The sequence below is a fragment of the Gekko japonicus genome, unplaced genomic scaffold (assembly GCF_001447785.1).
Source record: "Gekko japonicus isolate JY-2015 unplaced genomic scaffold, Gekko_japonicus_V1.1 scaffold2418, whole genome shotgun sequence".
NCBI lineage: Eukaryota > Metazoa > Chordata > Lepidosauria > Squamata > Gekkonidae > Gekko > Gekko japonicus.
The window spans coordinates 7,522-26,030 of record NW_015165315.1 but is presented as its reverse complement, the minus strand read 5'-3'; the positions used below and the strand labels follow the sequence as shown (position 1 = coordinate 26,030).

General features: G+C 41.8%; 1 protein-coding gene across 1 annotated transcript; it reads right to left on the bottom strand.

Annotated features, from left to right (window-relative positions):
- Positions 1 to 1,018: 1,018 nt before the first annotated feature.
- On the bottom strand, positions 1,019 to 18,378 carry BCL10 (B-cell CLL/lymphoma 10). The gene is made up of 3 exons (XM_015410498.1): positions 18,192 to 18,378; positions 6,400 to 6,688; positions 1,019 to 3,787 (listed from the first exon to the last, which is right to left on the bottom strand). Exons 1-3 carry the CDS (start codon positions 18,270 to 18,272, stop codon positions 3,423 to 3,425), a joined length of 735 nt encoding a protein of 244 aa, XP_015265984.1. The 5' UTR covers positions 18,273 to 18,378; the 3' UTR covers positions 1,019 to 3,422.
- Between the last annotated feature and the right edge of the window lie 131 nt (positions 18,379 to 18,509).

The window sequence follows — 18,509 nt, the reverse complement described above, 5'->3', positions numbered from 1 at the left end:
TCCCTTGAAGGAACAGGTCTGTAGTCTGGGGGTGCTCTTGAACCCAAGTCTACTACTGGATATAAGTAGGTGGCAGCCATGCCCAAGAGTGCCCTTTACCAGCTTTGACTGACTGATCAACCAGCCACTGCCTTTCCTGGCCATTGTGTTGCATGCCCTGGTTACATCTAGATTAAGTTACTGCAATGCAGCTCTACATGGGGCTGCCCTTGCAAAGTGTTCAGAAACTTCAATTGGTACTGAATATTGCAGTCAGAATATTGACTGTAGTGGGTTGTAGGGACCACATCACTCCGATCATAGCCCGCCTACACTGGCTTCCAATTTGTTTCCAGGCACTATTCAAGGTCCTGGGACTTGACATTCAGAGCTCTATATGGGTTGGGACCAACCAACTTAATGAACCTGCGCAACCATTATTGTCATCTTCAGAGGCCCTGTCTCAGAAACCCCCACCTTCGGAGGTTAGGCAGGTGGCAACTCGGAAGAAGGCCTTCTCAGTCACAGCACCAAAGCTCTGGAGCTCTCTCTCTTCAGGGAGATTAATCTGTCCCCTCCTGTTGCCATCCTCCGCAATGCATGAAGACTTTTTAAAATATAGCATTCCCACAAAGATCCCTCCTTCCTAACAAATATTTGTATGTTTTGTCTGTATTTTAAGTTTTTTAACTCATTTAAAATTGGTTTAATTATGTATGTTCGAGAGGTGGGTTGATTTTAATGGTTTTATAATCATGTATGTTTTAAATTGGCAGCTCTTGTAAGGGCAGAAAGGTAGGATACAAAGTTTGTAAATATGAGATCTTAGACATGAATGCCTCTTACAGTGTAGTTTATGAAATCTGAGGAGATGTATGGGAAGTATTTGGGAAGTGAGTTAACCAATTAACACAAAACTACCAAACAAAGGTTCATTTTTTTACAATTCAGTTGTGCGCTTTTTTTTTAAATAGAAGTACTTATTTTAAAACTACACGTTTCAAACATTTTTATTAACAAATAATAATCATTCCAAAGATCTACATCAGGGTCCCCAACCTTTTTAAGCCTGTGAATACCAACGGAATTTTGAGAGGGAATGGAGAGTGCCACCACAAAATGCCTGAGGCAGATGAAGCCTAACGCAGTATCTCCCTCCTCAATTTGCAGCCCTGCGAAACCCTTTCATTTGAATGAGGGAACCCAATGACAAGGCCTGCCATACAGTGGCTCCACTCGCTTTCTGACAAGCTTGGTGAGTGCCAAGGGAAGTACTGGCAGGCGCCATTGTGCCCACAGGCACCACACTGGGGAATTCTCATTGACACTGAATAGGATGGTATGACGATACAGCATAGATTGCATCATATAATCAAACTTCAGAAAAGAGCAAACTAATAATAGGAGTATTTAATATTCATAAAATTATACGTAAGTCAGCAGTGGGAATCACTAGTTCACTCTTGCGTGAATGCATAAGCAGATATATTAGATAAAGAATGCTCTGTTAAATGCCACTGTACATGTCTGAGTTTTGGTAAGCTATGAGGTAGGGAAATTTGTAATACAAATGGTCACAGCTTTAGGAGAAAAATAGACCAGTTCAAGCTTATGAAAGAACTCCAGTATTCCACAAAACAGTGATCAACACATTATATACAACAGTTGCGCTCATAAGGAACTTTATTAGGTTTTAATCCTACTTAACCTGTGATAAAGTTGCAGTGAATTCAGTGAGACTTACTTCTGCATAAACATGCATAGGACCAGACTATTAGTGCAATTAAATCTGATTTAAAAACTAAAAACAAAATAATGCAAAGATATATTTATAATCTGTTGCATCTCAGAGGCCCCACAGAAAGCCAGCTTCCTTTTGGTAAGCATTCATCTTGAGCATAACTATCTCCCCATGCATGTCCAGATAGTGGACATACAATGACTGTAAGAGAATATTTGAAAAAAGGATTGCTGAAATATTATGGTGTTACCCCAACAGTACACAATACATGATTTTCTTTACATTGTACAAATATGACCTCTAAAATAATATCACATTTTTCATTGTTATGCATGTTTACATATAAGCTGTCTCACACACATTCTCAGTATAGTGAAAAAATAATTAGAAAATCATTAATCCTATAAACTGTTTTACAGTAGTACACAGACGTTCCCTCACCAATGCCCCCATTTTCCAGTGACCTGGCCACAAGGAAGTCCTCCAGATGACTGAGGGAGATCTTTTGCTCCTTTTGATTGTTTGGGGTAAGTTATGATCCAAAGACCCCCTGTTGCCAAATTCTGATGTAAAGATTCCTTTTCTCTGGAGGAAAATGTAGAAGAGATTTACTGGTTCTAACCCACTGTCTGTAGAACAGCATTGTCCCACCTTGAAGAAGAATCAAACCTTTTTACTTTAGCAATATATTCAGCACTGAGAAGAAGCATCTGCACCATAAGTACTATGAAAGTGTCAACATTCAGTGCCCAGAAAATTTGCCGCTATTCAATCACTTTAAGACGTCTTGTGAAGTACATCTTTAATGCTTCTTGAAGTTTAATGGGAACAAAGGACAGATCATGTCATTTTTTTAAAAGAGCAGTTAATGCTAAAAGTAATAAACTGTGGATATGCATGCCATAATAACTACCCAAAAAACTCAATCCAAGATGATGCACAGAAATATTGCTGCAAACCAATCAATGCACCTCTTGCTTTGTCAGGGGGTTCTTTTCTTTACCTCTGCCCATTGCTAATCAATGCTTTTTTTGCAGCAAAGTTAGGTGCTGTTTCCAGACTGAACTTAATTTTTGTATATTAATAAGGCACAAGTGAAAGCTTACTTCCAATGTAAGATGGTAACAGTGAGGTAAGAAATCGATAGATTTCTTTCTGTGCTAAATGTCCCTCCTTATGACAGTTAAATAGTACCTATTAGGAAAACATCTAGGAAGCTGTCAGGAGTTAATATGTTTGAGCAAGCCCTAAGAATTACTAGAGAAAATGGCTACTGTGGCAAGTAAGAGAAGTTATTCTCCTTTTTTTTTTAGGAGAGTTCAATATGAAAAAAAGAAGTTATGTTCTCGTAGGAAGAAGTGTGTAGCACTTTTAGAAAAGCTGGAAAACCCTGTAAATGTAAAATCTTTTAAAATCATCTGAGCATCATTTTTCCTACCTGAATATAAGAAAGCCCCTTTAAAGGCATTTAAGTGGCAATAATTGAAACAGAATGATGATAATATGATGTTAGAGAAAATATGCAGCTTTACAACCTCCTAAACTATTTATCAGGTTCAGTGAACTATTTTCAAAGAAGATTGTCCTCAGCATTCTTAACCTACTGTTATTTTACAGTTTTTAAAAATCTCTTTTTTGTAAAACTATACAAGACATCCTGTGCAGCATTATTACCATGTAAGATTCATCAGGAACCCATTCTTCACTGTGGAAAAAGTGAGCGGGATCTCAAAGGCAAGAAGTGATTATCACTGGAGGTGGAACATGTCTCCTCTTGTTCATTCTGCAACTGGGGTGGAAGAGGTGGTGCTCCAGGATCTCCAGGTCCAGGAAGGGCAGCTGAAAAAACTGAGTTTTCTGCATTTCCAACTTCAGTAATGGGTAAATTCATTGAATAAAGGGAAGCAGCTGACACGAAAGCAGAGGTACTAAGCATTTCTGGATGAGGAATGTAGGTGCATTCTTGGTCTTTTTGTTTTTCAAAGAAATTAGATTCATTTGACTGTGACCTAGAGAGATTGTTTGTTTGTTCATATAACGAAGGCCTGCAGTTGCTACAGCTCAATTCTGTAAAAGAAATAAATCAGATTTGCATACAATTAACATAGTGTTTAAAAAGTTGTACAAATAGTTAAATGTTGGCATAATATGGATCATCTAGCAAGTGATCTTCTAAATTTTATTTTCATTTGCAACATTATAAGCTTAAAGGGAAACATTAAAATCCATACACACATTTCAGGTCAATTTCATAATATGGATCATCTAGCAAGTGATCGTCTAGATTTTATTTTCATTTGCAACGTTACAAGCTTAAAGGGAAACATTAAAATCTATACACACATTTCAGGTCAATTTCATGGTGGTTCTTAAGCATGCACATAGACATTCACTTTTTTGTGCAGAATATCTTCTTTAAATTCACTAGCATTCTCCGTGAAGGAGTAACTTGTTGAGTGATTTAAAAGGCACCTTAAGAAACCTTACAGGGCAATCTAAGCTCTCCACATAGTTGCATGGATCTCAGTCTTAGGACTGTTGGATTTTTAACTGACCTGCTGCCTTAAGATGCATGATTTCTAAGGCTCAAAGTAGAGACTTCAGTGCAGTCCCAAACAGTTATGCTATTCTATGCCCACTGAAGTCAGTGGGATTAGACCCTGTTTGGGGGTCTATTGAAGGAGAAGAGTTTCTCTTGAGTGTGAGTTAACAAACTAACAAAGATCTTTATAATTTTCACCATTGTGGGAATATGAAGTACACAATGCTACCAATTTCACTAGTGCATAAAATAGGTTCCAAAACTTAACATTCAAATCCCATCAGTATGGTGAAATTTCCACTAATTGTTTAAACGTAGCAGTGTGTGCTTCAGTGACTTAAGTGCCTTACTGCTAGGACAGCCATAGTCGTTTCATCCTGAAATGCAAAATGTGTGCTAGCTTTGGATACAAACTAGAATTTAAGTTCCTATTAAACCTTAAAAACTTGAAACTGTATCAAATCTAATTGTGTGTGTTGGCTGTACACATGCAACCCTTCATAGTAAATACGAGCACACTGGCCACATGGCCCAGCAAGCTGGCCCAATCGGGGGTCTGCTTGCTGGGGACGAAGGGTGGGGCTAGTTCACTACTGCTGCTTACCTTGCACACTGGAAGAGAAAGCAACCACACAAAGCAGGGGAACTATGACAGCCCCCCTAAGTATTTATTTAGATATTTATATCCTTTTTTCTCTACAATAGGAACCCAAAGCAGTTTACAGCATCTTTCTCACCTCCTCCATTTTATCCTCACAACAATCCTGTAAAGTAGGTTAACCTAAGAGAGTGACAGGCCCTAAACCACCCAATGGCAGTGTGAGGCAGTGGCCGTGTGAGTCTCCCATATTCTAGGGTCTCCCATATTCTAGTCTGACACTAACCTCTGCACCACTTTTTTTTTAAGAAGATGAATGTAAGTGAAGTTATGGGGCAGAAGATTTGTTGTCAAAATCATTAAATGTATGAAATCATGGCAGCTTTTAGCATTTATGACCTAATTTAAAATTGATGTGGTGGCTATTGAAGTGGTATCAAATGTGAATACCACTTTGTTTAGGCTGTCACTTCAAGAGGAGAAAATTTTCTATCTTAATCGTATTAACTGGAAAAATGTATTTTCTCAAGTACAACTTCTATTGATCCAATGAACTGGAGAACAATCACTTGCTTTTTTGTAAGTGATAAAAAGCAAGTGATATCACAGTCCTAAGCAGACTTACCTGGAGTAAACAAGCATGGGACCAAGCAGTACACATTAACTGTTGAAATAAATAATGTCATCTGTGTTTCAGAACTCAATCTCCTGCCCAACTCACCTATCTTTGTATTTGAAATGTGGGTGTTCTACAAGGAAAAATAATGAAAAATCTAGCATGCACAAGCCTTTAGATCAATGGCAATTTACTGTTCAGCTTCTTGTCTGATCTTTTTGTATGAGGAAGTAGTATGCACATTTTTTTAAAGCTTATGCACCCTTTTAAGCACTGACATAGTAAATGAAGGTTTAACTTACAGATGAAGTACCCACATTCATGGACATAATGAAGTAGGCTTTAAAAAAAAAACCCATCTTGCTATTGCACCTATGATTTGGAGAGTAGATGCATACAGCAGATTTTTTTACATTTTGCTTCAGCTGAGAAAATCTCATGATATATATGCAATGTAAACAGCAATGATATTCTATCATCAATGTCAATACTTGTTCAACTAGTAGAAAGCAATTTGTGCCAAGATTTCTGTCATCCAAGACAAATTAATGTGTTTAACGTAATCCCAAAAGGCTGTCCAGATATTCGAGCAGGTTCAGTCATAGGAGAGCTCTTCAACTCTTGAACATTTTGCCCCCTAGAAACACACATGCACCCCTAGAAACACACATGCACATCTTTAAAATAGTTTTCAAAGTACCTAGACACCTAGGAATTTAGCACTTGGTCACTACCTAGCATCCTCCATTTTTTAACCCTATGCATAGGAAATACTAAAATCATTGCAACTGAAGGCAAAATTTGGCTGTAATCCAATTCACTTACCTGAATTTACTGGGGCTTATTTCTGCAATAAATGCAGCTGCAAGTTCACTAATTTGTACAAAGGCTTTTGGAATAAATAAGTAATTCTGAGTTATTACCTTTAAGACCTTCGAGTTTTTCATTTTTTGCTTTCAGGATGGCATCAGTTATCTTTTGTAATAGGAAATTCTGTGTTCTTTCTAATCTAATAGATTCTATCAAAGCATCTAGTCCTTTTGGATGTTCTGCTAAGTAATCCAGCAGCTTCCCAGCCTTTTTCCTGCTTGAGGCTCGGCAAGAGATTTCTTCAGTGTCCTCTCGACTGAGTATTTTCTTTGAACGCAGATAATCAAAGTGCCTTTCTGCAATTATTTTCTCACAGAGATAGCGACGCAACTGTTCCAAGACCTGGCATAAAGATATGAGAGTGTTTGCAAAACTTATCATATTGTTTTTATTTAAGACTAATAGGAATGGCAAATACAGTATTCAAACAATATGCAAAACTTGATTAATAGTTTCATTTAGGGATTGGCACAGTGCTATACGTAATGCACAGAGCAAATCTACAGTTCAAAACTTAGTTCAACTAGGAGTTCACTAGGTGGTCTACCTCATAATTCTGTTTAAGGAATGCAAAAATTTAAGTTTAGCATTTGGAGCAGTAAGGAAAAGCACAACCAAAATATTAAGCCTTAAAATAATGTCATATACACTGAAATATTTTGCACCAAGGAATGTGGATTTTCCTTAACAATTCTGATGCCTAAAACAGAGCATGACCCAATTTAACATCTTTATTTTGACATATTTAATAAACAAAATTAAACCATCCTATGGCCTCGACCACACGGGCAGGAAAATGCGGGGGGGAGGCGTGGCTGTTTGCCCCAGAGCAAACTAACGCACGACTGCGCGATTAGGTGTCGGGTTGAGGTCCCGTTGAGCTCTCCAGGTTAGGGGGGAGGTGCTGATCACACGACGCGGCAAAGAAGCAGAGTGGCGCGGCAAATGGGGTTGTGTGTGTTTTTAAACTGAAATGTGCGCATGCTCTGTTGGGTGCTTGTGCACATCTGTGGAGACTTGGGGGGAAAAAACCTTTTTGCGAGGGGACATGGGCGGGCGCCGGAACTACCACTGGAAATGCGATCAGACGCCCGCCCTTGCCCCACGGTTTCCAGAAACTAGTACCTCCAAGGTAATAGTTTTTTTTACCCCGCATCTTCGGCGGGAAGCCTCGGGTGCGCCACGCTTCCCAGATGTGGCGGTGAGATCGCGCCCGGAAAATCCGCCTATCTTCCGTCTCTCTAGCGTGCCTAATGCTACGTGTGACCGGGGCCTTAGTTATCTTTATGTCCCAACAACAACAAATACTTGAACTTAAAATTTTTATTAGAAAATAAGTAAATCAAGTATTGTTTAAATGTTAGTGTAATTCAACAATTTATTTCTAAATTATTTTCAGTGGAATAATACTTGGAAAAATTTAAACATAATACAGTATTACATACTCCCTTTACATTGTTTAAATTATAAAAAACTTAAGCACTGAGAACTGTTAATACTAATTTTAGCACACACAAAGAACTGTGCATGGTATGCCATGGATGTGGCTGTCCACTCATCTGTTTCACAAAACTAGCAAAACAACTGTGTGCTATGTTTCCTGCAACATATTCATAAAGGAGACTTCATTCGAAGTGTGATATATCTATTTCATGAAGTCAATGTGCCCATACAATCCATCACAGGAAAATACAGAGGCCAAAGAGTAAATATTTTGTTGTTGCTAAGTCGCACAGTAGAGTCCGACTCTTCGCGACCCCATGGACCAGCTCCCGCCAGGCCCTCCTGTCTATATATATAATTATATATAGAAAGTCCAACACTTTTCCCAGATAAGTTCAAAACTTAGTTGGGCAAGGCCCAACACTGAAATAATAGAAAAGCATTACCTCATAAGGAACTGAAAAGGGATTCTCAGCAGTGGGTCTTTGTTCCTGAGGAAGGATCAGAGGCCTGAAACACTGAAAAATTACCTGGAAAAAGTGTTGGACTTTCTATATATAATTATGTATATTTATTATGTGACCTCTGTATTTTCCTATGATGGACACATTGACTTTTTATAATAGATATATTACACTTCAAATGAAGTCTCCTTTATGAATATGTTGTGGGAAACACAGCACACAGTTGTGTTGCTTGTTTTGCTACTTTTGTGTCACTTTTTACTGTGCGCTGTACCTTTGTTGTTGTACAAGCATCTGGTTTAACAGAATTTAACTCTCTTCCATGGAGGTCGCTGGGCCATGTCAGTTTCACTGTTGTTCTCAGTACCCTCACTTACACTACTCATCTCTTTTCCACCATGTGAGATGAGACATTTAAATAAGAACTCCATCTTGGGCTTTGATTTGATCTACAAAGTCAGTCAGGTGGGTCTATAACTCAATTTTTAACTTGGATTACTATGTGTATTTGTGGTTTTATCTTGCTCCAATCTATGAATCAACATCAATGCACTCAATCACACAACTGCTTGGGATAATTACCTGAAAAATATAGCAACTTTGAGACTGCCAAGAATAACCAATATTATTTTGGTGATGGCATCCATTCATTCTTACTAGTTTCATAAAACAATGGATTTTTAAATGGCAAAGTTTTCCACAGAAAAATTAAGCACTGGGAAATTTTTCCACCACACATCTGTTTGCATCACGTATCATCACTACTTACTGTAAATCTATAGCAAACTGTGTGGACAACCAGTACAGTTGCCACTGCTTAATGCCCTGGAAGTATTCCATAACAAATAGGCTTAAATTTGCTATTTTTCTTTGGCTGTACAGATGGCACCAGATTTTACTGATTTAGTTGTATTATGCTGAACAGAATCCCTGCTTTCAGAGTTTTGGTTTCAAGACGGGCAGCTCGGGAGCTGCATGCGGCTCTTTCATGCATATTGTGTAGCTCCCGGCAGGGCAGCTGGAGAACCGAAGGGGAGGCATGCCTCCCTGATCGGCCTTCCTTTCCCCAGCCAGTGTTCCTTTCCCTGGGTAGGCTTGGGGGGGGGGGGGAGCAGAGAAAGAAAGCAAGGCCCTGGTCACACGGGCTGGATATCGCGGGGGGGAGGCATGGCTAATTGCCCTGACGCAGTTTGATCCGCGATTACACAATCAGACGCGCCGGCGGCACAGCATGGGTCCTTCCCTCGGTGCTGGTGGGTAAACGAGGGACCAGAGGGGAATGCCGTGCACCGGCACGATCACACCACGGGCGTCTGGAGGCAGCCCGTGGCAAATGTTTACTAGTACCTTGGAGGTACTAGTTTTTTTTATGCACATTTTCTGCGGTAAACCACAGGTGCACTCCACTTCCCAGATGTTGGGGTGTGATCACGCCCGGATAATCCGCCCACCATCCGTGCCTCTCCCGCGGCAACTTTGCCGTGTGACCGGGGCGCAACTTTAACTTTAAATGCATTCTCAAACCACCACCCCACCAGCTGGCTTGGAGAAAACATTTGTCTCTTTAAATTCCTTCTCAGAACCAAGCCAGCTGGCATGAAGGTGGGGGGGGAGGGGGCTTGGAGGATGCATTTAAAGTTGAAGTTGTTTTCATTCCACCTCTCCCTCCCCCCATCTATTTGCTTTCTTTCCACTTTCTTTCTTTGCACTTTTCTTTCTTTCTCTCTCTCTCTCCCCTCCCTCCCCATCTAAAGTTAAATGTGTTCTCCAAGCCTCGACATACCAGCCCGCTGGCTTGGCTAGGAGAAGGCATTTGTCTCTTTAAATCCTTTCTCCAAGCCAAGCTGATGCGGCAGCAAGGGCGGTGGGCTCGGAGAACACATTTAAAGTTAAAGGTATCCTCCAAGCCCCTGCCCAGCGGCCCCATCTGCCAGCTTGGAGAAAGCATTTGTCTCTTTAAATCCTTTCTCCAAGCCAAGCTGATGCGGCAGCAAGGGCGGTGGGCTCGGAGAACACATTTAAAGTTAAAGGTATCCTCCAAGCCCCTGCCCAGCGGCCCCATCTGCCAGCTTGGAGAAAGCATTTGTCTCTTTAAATTCCTTTTCCAAGCCAAGATGGCTGGCATGGGAGTGTGGGGGAGGGGGTTGAAGAACACATTTAAAGTTAAAGTTACTTGTTTTCGCCCTCCCGCCCTCCCCATCTATTTGCTTTTCCCCCCACCCCTTTCTTTCCACTTTTCTTTCTCTCTCTTTCTCCTTCCGTCCTCCCCTCCCTCCCCCATCTATTTGCTTTGTTTCTGTTTCTCTCTCCTTTCTTTCCACCTCTTCCATTCTTTCCACCTTTCTCTTTCTCTCTTCCTTCCTTCCATCCTCCCTCCCTCTCCCTATTTGCTTTCTTTGTTTCTTTCTCTCTCTCTTTCTCTCTTCGTTCATTTCTCCCACTTTCTCTCCATCTATTTACTTTCTTTGTTTCTCTCTCTCCCCTCCCTCCATCTATTTGCTTTCTTTCCACCTTTCTTTCTCTTTTTCTCTCTTTCTCCTTCCCTTCCTTTCGCTCTTCCTTCCTTCCCCTCCCCCATCTATTTGCTTTCTTTGTTACGCTCTCTCTCACCACCTTTCATTCTTTCTACCTCTTTCTCTTTTTTTCTGACTTAGACAAATAAATATCACTAGCAAACAAATACCATTGGACAAATAAATATCTGTTCCGTCTGACGCTGAGTCAACAGCTCCTTCTGGACAGATTCAACGCACGGCCAAAGTAGAATTCAATCATTTTTATTCAGTTCCACATGCATTCAGAAGAGTTCTTACTCACATCTTTTGTAATCTAATTCTGTTCACTGGCTCATGGTGAAAAGGATTGCGTGTCCCAACTCCTTGTCGTTTGAAGAGAACAAAGGAAAAGGGGAAGAGAGAAGGGGAAGAGAGCCGTAAACTCAGAATCCTCCCGCCTCTGTGAGGAGGAAATGACTGTTAATCAGCCAGTCAGGGATGCATTGGGATGCCTAACTAAAGACTACAATTCCCAGGGGCAAACTGCTCTTAAAGATATATGACAGTTCTACTTAGCTACAGTTAAATGCTGACTGGAGCAGCACAATATCATTATCAATATCTGTTTTTACCCCTTTTGTTTTTATTTTAGCAGTCTCATTTAATGTTAATAAAAAGGAAATCTTCATGTTTTCCAATAAAAACATGTAATATTTATTCATGTCTTGCAGCTCTCATACATGTGACGCTTATTCTATGTGGCTCTTAAGTTAAGCAAGTTTGGCCACCCCTGTACTAGCCCATGTAGAAAGCTGCCAAAATGAGACTGGAGACCATGGGATGATGAAAACTGATTTGGAATGGTCAGTGTTTGCATGTGGCTCCAGTCCCCAAGTCTCAGACATTCACCGGGATATCAAACACTGCCCTTGGAACAGAGGTGTGCATATGGCTGCCAGAGGGTTTTCACAGGGCTGAGCTATAAAGACTGTATGGCTGTCTCCAGGGGTCTTGTTGTAGAAAAAGAGCTGCCGGAGCTCATTAGCATAACTCATTAGCATAACTTATTTGCATATGCCACGCCCCCTGACATCACCGGAAGTGTGTCAGAAGGCCCGGCTACTTACCCTCCTGCTTCATCCTCATTCCCAAACGGAATGAGGATCGAAGCAGAGGGTGGGGTAAAGAAGGGGGCGGGGCTTCACCACGTGACCGCCCCGCCCCCTAGAGGTTCTCTTCCGGAGCTCCGTACCTGAGAGCTCCCCCCCGACTAGAGCCCTGGCTGTCTCACTCTTTCTTCTACCCATTGAGCTACTAGCATGTAACCCAGAAAAAAAGAGTGCACTGTATGTGTACCCTATATAAAATGCTATGTGATGGATGGTGCTATAGGAACAGCACGTGTTGCTCACCCAAGTATTTCACAAAGATCTATAATAGTATGGAGGACACATGGGGTGAGTCAGCAGCTAGGGGAATGTGGCATGTTCTCCCAAAAAGTCATTTGCAAACCAAACTGAACCAAGAAACTGCATTTTCTCTATAATGCACTCCATTTAAAAAAATTATATCTCACCAAAGGGCATTTTAATTCTGTGGTGACCAAAGCTCCTTCTAAGCTGTGGAGTCTTGTGAGCAAAAATTCTACTTTGAGAGGTCCTGCCACTAAAGTTGTGAGCGAGCGATTTGGCTGCTGTGTAAATTAGTTTGCTCTGGAGCCATCCTTCCTGCGCTAAGACAAAAATGTGTGAGCTGGAGGCTACAAAACTGTGAGCTAGTTCACACCAACTCAGCTTAGAGGGAACACTGCTAGTGACTGAGCTTAATAAAGTTGAGTCTCATTAAACCAGTCTTTATAATCCAGGATGATAAGGACATCCCATTCTCCACTCCCCTGTTGTGCCCTCACTGCAATAAGCAGCCAGGTAAGGAAAGGAGGGGCTGAACTTGAAGCTGCTCTTTCTATTCCAAGCTCCCTCCCACAGGCAGCCATTGCAAGGAGGAGACTTGGACAAGAAAGCATGCAGGAAATCCCTTCTGTTCCAAGCCTAGACCCTACTGTGCCTTATCACTTGGCCAGTGATGGCAAGGCTTGGAGCTGAAAACACACAAGACAGGTTTTCTGCTCTGAACCATCTTCTGGCAGGTAGCTCTTGTGAGACCTTGTTCAACTTGTTTGTGTTGTAGTGTTTGTTTTGTGCACACATCACTTCTCTATTTTAGTTTGGATCCCACCCCCATTTTAAAGAAAGTTTAGGAATTTTTCTGCATACCTGGATGTTCCCAGACTTTTAAAATCTGCACTATGGGGCCATATTCAAAACTAGATATATACAAGTGAGGACTCACAAGAAACTTGCAGGAGTAGCTATCCCACCCTTGCTTCCTCCCCTCTTCCCCTACTTCTCTATCTCTCACTCTTTCCCCCTCCTGCCATCTGTTCTTTTACTCTCTCTCCCCTCCACATCTGTCATTTCCTTTCTCTTTCTGCCCCATCACTCTCCAAGCCACCTGCCTGCTTCCCCCCACACGAGTAACAGTGACAGCTCTTCAGGAATCACAGCAGATCTCCCAACTATGGAGATCAGTTCCCTTAGGATTACCAGCTCCAGGTTGGGAAATTCCTGAAGAGTTGGGGGTGGAGCCTTGGGGACGGAAGCAACCTCATCAGAGTATAATGCTATAGACTCCATCCTCCAAAGTAGCTATTTTCTCCAGGGGAACTGATCTCCATCTTCTAGTGAGCTGTTGTGATTCCGGGTGATCTCTAGCCCTCACATGGAGGCTGGCAATGTTAGTTCCCGTGGAAGAAATGGCCACATTGGACAGTGGAGTCTATGGCATTATACCTCTCCAGGTTTGTAGAAAGATCTGTCTTGCCCACTCATAGATCTAGTCATTGGACTTCAGTATCCAAAGATTTGGCCAACGTCGCTGTTAGACTATAAGATAAAAACCTAAGTTATGAAACAACCAATGTAATTGAAAACAAGACATGGCTCGCTTTTATTTACATGGCTCACTGCAAAGCCTCATTTTATCCATTTTTCCTCAGAGCTAAAATTCAAATATTGTACTCTGAAGATGTCTTTCTGTGATCATTATAGAATCAAGAAATACAAACACAATAGGCAGGAAGCTAATACCTAGGATAACCTAGGCTACTACATAATCCCTGTCAACACACATTCATCCTGATTCACCTGACATGTCTTTTGTTTACATGTCTTTTGTTTACATGTCTTTTGTAAACTACAAATATACTCTAGAACTCTCTCCTACAGCCACAGACTACACAGAAAGATCCATAATTGCCTTTCAGAGATGCCAGGACACCATTACTGATGGTCTCACTGAGGAATTCTGATAAGCTTAAGTAACCCTGGAGACATAGCCTGAACACCCCTGAACTAGATCAGCAGTATTCCCATTGTTAGAATGCACTGTTAACACTGCTGAGCTAAAAGTTGTCATTTTGTCCATACTGTGCTCTTTTTCTAATTTTTTCTTGTCATTTGTTCAAAGTTCTGTGTAACAAAAGTAGTTGTATCAGAGGTTGGAAATCAAAATCCACTAATAGGTGTTTAGAAGGCCTGGAGACGTCTGTTATTCATGGAGTTTGGTCTCCTACATTCACCGAGGTGTGTATCTTTGGTAAACTCTTGGATTCTTTACTGCACCTTGACTCTCAAGTCACATGAATGCTCAGAAATGTCTGTAACCTACTTTCCCTAATTCAGACATGGCAGCCATTATTCAAATCTTTGTAGCCTCAAGGACCAACATTGATGCACGGTTTGACTACTCAGAAATACTCTTGGAAGCTGCAGCTGTTGAACCTGGAAGAGCATATTTCAAGGAAAGCAGCTAACCAAAAGTACACTAAACATATGCCACTATTTGTGTTAGCTTCCTATCACTTTTCACAGATTAAGTTCAAGTGTCAGTCTTAACTTCTGCAGTTTTGACTGTGTTTAAAAACCAGATCTTTCTCTAGACCTCCTTTTGATCAAAAACATCAAGGGGATCCTCTGAAAAAAAGCTTACCAAATTTACACTTGAAGGAGCCTTTGGAGTAGGGCGGGATATAAATTTAAAGATAAAATAAAATAAATAAATAAACAAACAGCTGTTTTTAAGTGATTGCTCAACATTCTTAAGGATCCCATCCTAAGCATATTTTAAAAGCACTGTCTGGCATTCAATGGCTGAACACATTTGCAATTTAACATATATTTTACACTTCTACTCAGCCTGAGCCTGTTAAAGGGCAGAATATATGGGAAAGCATAGCACTGATTATACTTTTTCTAAGCACATTAAAAAAGCCATCCTGCATGCCAAAGGTTACACCATTAGATGTTTGTAGTCTGTTTTTACAATAAGCCAGGTTTGATCCATTTATATTTAATTTTATTTAAAATATTTCTAGGCTGCCTTTCCACCCAATTCAGCATTCCCAAGGTACCAAACACACACACAAAAAATATTTAAAGCAATAAATGAAAACATAAATATAAACACATAAACAGGAAGGAGGGCTAATAAGAGTCAGTGTGGGAATGCCAGACAAAACAAAAAAAGTCTTTGCTGGCAGAAGACAACAACAGAGACAGATGACTCTCCATGGGAAGGAATTCCAAAGTTTTGGTGCCACAACTGAAAAGGGCCTTTCTTGGGTTGGAAACAAGATGGAACCTTGTGGAAGCCCATAGGCCAGAGGCCGAGAGGCTGAGCAGTGGTCCCCTGGCACAACACTCTGAAGTTTGCCTTTTAGGTAGGACCAAAGCCACTGCAAAATGGTGCCTCCCATATCAACCCAGAAAGGTGTTCCAAAAGAACACTATGAAAGATAGTACTGGAAGCTGCTGAGAGGCCCAGGAGAATTAACAGGGTTGCACTCCCCTGTCCATTTTAGATTATATCCTGCCTTTTCCTTTTAACCAGAACTCCAAGAGAATTATAGCTACTATAAAATTCCACAAAATGTTTATAAAGCAATCAATAAGAACATAAGACAATCAAAATGCCCTACCAGCAACAGTTATTCAGCTCCTTCCACAGAACAAAAAAATAAAATAAAATTGGCCACATTTTTAGACGTTCTCAAAGACTCCATTTGGTGGGCTGCTCTACGGAGGAAGCTCAACAAGGATACTATCACATGTTATTACCATAAGCCTAAAATGAAAATGGCTGTACATGGAGCAAAGCCTTGCTGGAAGATCTTGTGACACAGGCAGATTCATGGAAGTAGGCATTCTAGTCTCAGGTGCTCGGGTTCATGAGCAACTGTAAGAATAACTCTCTAATGTACAGGTTTGACAGAAGAGATTTACATTTAACCTGAACACTACAGCTTGAATACTCCTAATGGTTTTCAAGACGTATCAATTTCCACCTATCTGATAGACTTGTGTTATGAACAGATGTTGGTAAAGCTAAACAAACCTACAGTGAGAACTTAGAAATAATTTTCAAGTAAGGTGAAGAACCACTGTGTGCTTAAAACTGGGGAAGTGGGGGAGGAATGCAATTTTTTCCAGAGGAAGTGACATCAGCTCTGTCATTCTCTGAGCAAGATTACAATATAGCCATTAGAAATAAATACATAACAACAAATCACTATAGACTTTGATTTATAATTTAAAACCTACACACAGTTTCTCTTCAGTAGGCAGAAGAGGAGGAGGAAGAGGTGACTATTACCAGCCAAAAACTACTTTCAATGACTCATGGCTGACAATAACTCCACTACAAATCGGGGATTTCCTATCAGCACTCTAGGAGAACCTCCTACATAAAAATATGTAAGCTGTAGCAGAAACCATACAATTTCATGGATTTTCTCTCTTCTCCCTCTGATGCTTTCCCATGCCATGCCTCTAACATGCCTTTAACCTCCACTCTGAACCTTGCCAGTGTTTTGGAAGAAGGGATTGTCCTATAATACATTCTCTTCTTTCTCTGTTCCTATAGAATATTGCTGAGTACAGTGTTTTTGTGAGAGCGCATCTAATTCTCAGTGCTCCCAAAACAGCAAGCAGGCATTCATGGCTCTCTCAATTATCTCCTCTCCCCATATGACCCTTTCTTTATTCACTTATTGTCCAGAATGAGAGGCTGAAGGAGGAGGGAGAGAAAAGAAAGTGACAGACTCCTCCACCAATAACACACTAAAGTTGCTTCTTCCCCAGTTACTAAACCCAAGATGACAATGTAAACCTACCTGCCCTATGGCAAAACAGACCACTGGTCCTTCTAGCCCAGTAGTGTCTCTGACAAGCAGCAGCTAATACATCTTGCAGCTGTACCTGCCAGGGTCTGAACTTTGGCTCTTGAATACTGAAGTCCAGTAGCATCTTAAAGATTAGCACATTTATTTCAATATGAGCTATCATGAGGCAAATCTAACGTCTTCAGATATGCAAAAGAAAATCAATTTGGGAATTCTTATAGGGAAAATCACAGCTGAGGTAGACAGAGGCTTCATGCAAATCCCACCCAACATCTTTCCTGTCTGACTCTCAGTATAGAAGAAGAGATTGGATTTATACCCCGCCCTTCACTACCCAAAGGTGTCTCAGAGCGGCTTACAAATTCCTTTCCTTTCCCCTCCCCACAACAGACACCCTGTGAGGAAGGTGGGGCTGAGAGAGCTCTGACAGAAACTGCTCTTTCTTCACGGACAGCTGTTATCAGAACTATCGCTTGCCCAAGGTCATCCAGCCAGGTGCAGGTGGAGGATTGGGGAATCAAACCCAATTCTCCCAGATTAGAGTCTGTGCACTTAACCACTACACCAAACTGGCTCTCATATATAAGTGACTGGAACAGAATTAGCCTTTACACATAATGGCTGGTGACCTGGGTCAGAGGTACCAAAACACAAGTCCAGTGGCACTTACTTATTCAAGGTTTTGCAAGTCAGAGCCAAGGTCCTCAGTGACTGTTCTGTTTTGTTTTACTACAACAGATCAACACAGCTACCCCCCTGGAATCGCCACACAGGTTGCAGCCTCTCTTGGGGTACAGCGAAAATAATGGAGGATTAACACAACGGATTGGGAAGAAGCTTCGAATGACTCCTCCCCTCGGCTTCTTTAAGAACTCCATAAAAGGCAGAATTTCACCAGGTGCAGCACAGAACTGCAGCGACAGGAAAAGCCACACCTGGCAGGATTTCCCCCTTCTACGCTTACAGGGGCAGGAACCCTCTCGGGGTCTGTGGGCTGGCAGTTTTGCTACGGCAAGCGGATTTGCAGTTTACTTCCTTCTTCCTAAACAGAATACGCTTTAAGAAAACCTCTTGCTTCTTTCACTTTATCCTTTTCGTAGACAGTGCCTCGCACGCCAGCGGGGCGGTAGGGGCCCCCCCCCCCCCCGGGCTTCCCCCCCCCGCCAGTCCATGGGGGACTATGGCCAAAGCCTCTCGCTTCTTACCTCTTTTTTCACCTCTGCCATCTCATCTTCCGTAAGCGACCTCTCGGCAATCGCCGCCATTGGTGCCCCACAGCCCGCCATGGCAGAAGCACGGAGGCCACCGTAGACACAAGGAGCCAGCCCCGCACCGGCCAACCACCCGCAGCCGGCCTCCGAGGGAAAGTGGCCAACGCTTCCGGCGCAGAGGCGAACCTGGCCACGCCCCACTCAGGGAGGGCAAAGGTTCTCACGGTGGCTAACGGCGCGTGCGCACGGTTGCCGGCGCTGCTTCCCACTGACGGCTCACGGCAACTCTGGTCGTGCTTGCTTTCGTTTTTG

Coding starts and splice junctions, on each gene's coding strand:
- BCL10 (XM_015410498.1), bottom strand. CDS start 18,272: ATGGCGGGCTGTGGGGCACCAATGGCGGCGATTGCCGAGAGGTCGCTT. Junction 6,689..18,191: donor TGGCAGAGGTGAAAAAAGAG/GTAAGAAGCGAG, acceptor TCTTTATGCCAG/GTCTTGGAACAGTTGCGTCG. Junction 3,788..6,399: donor AAAACTCGAAGGTCTTAAAG/GTAATAACTCAG, acceptor TTTCTTTTACAG/AATTGAGCTGTAGCAACTGC.